The sequence below is a fragment of the Sinocyclocheilus rhinocerous genome, unplaced genomic scaffold (assembly GCF_001515625.1).
Source record: "Sinocyclocheilus rhinocerous isolate Xijiao unplaced genomic scaffold, SAMN03320098_v1.1 scaffold1294, whole genome shotgun sequence".
Classification (NCBI taxonomy): Eukaryota; Metazoa; Chordata; class Actinopteri; order Cypriniformes; family Cyprinidae; genus Sinocyclocheilus; species Sinocyclocheilus rhinocerous.
In genome coordinates, this window is record NW_015656157.1 from 2392159 (window position 1) to 2392471 (window position 313).

A 313-nucleotide genomic window follows, 5' to 3' on the forward strand; every position below is an offset into this window, starting at 1 on the left:
GGGGGTGGGGAAGGGGGGGATAGAAGACGTAGACTGGGCCGGGTGGGGCAGTAGGTGACATCCTTGGTGCGAGCGATGTACTGGATGAGGTCGATATGATGGGCGTCATGCTCCTCCTGGTCCATGCTCTCGCTGGCTGCACGCTGCCGTTGGAACTGCCTCCGCTTGGGGGAACCTGTGGGGGCGACATGAATTTTGCATCATTAATAGTCTCACAACGCAATTTAAATGCTAAAATGATTAATTATTAATTATGATTAAAATGAATAATTAAAACGATTAATTGGTCCACAAAAAAAAAAAAAAAAAAAAA

General features: G+C 45.7%; 1 protein-coding gene across 1 annotated transcript in view; it reads right to left on the reverse strand.

Annotated features, from left to right (window-relative positions):
• LOC107719602 (voltage-dependent calcium channel beta subunit-associated regulatory protein-like) overlaps positions 1-313 on the reverse strand; it is a 24173-nt gene that overhangs the window by 5856 nt on the left and 18004 nt on the right. The window contains exon 9 of the mRNA XM_016527076.1: positions 28-175. Coding sequence (XP_016382562.1) covers positions 28-175 — 148 coding nt within the window. The remainder of the gene's footprint in view (positions 1-27; positions 176-313) is intronic.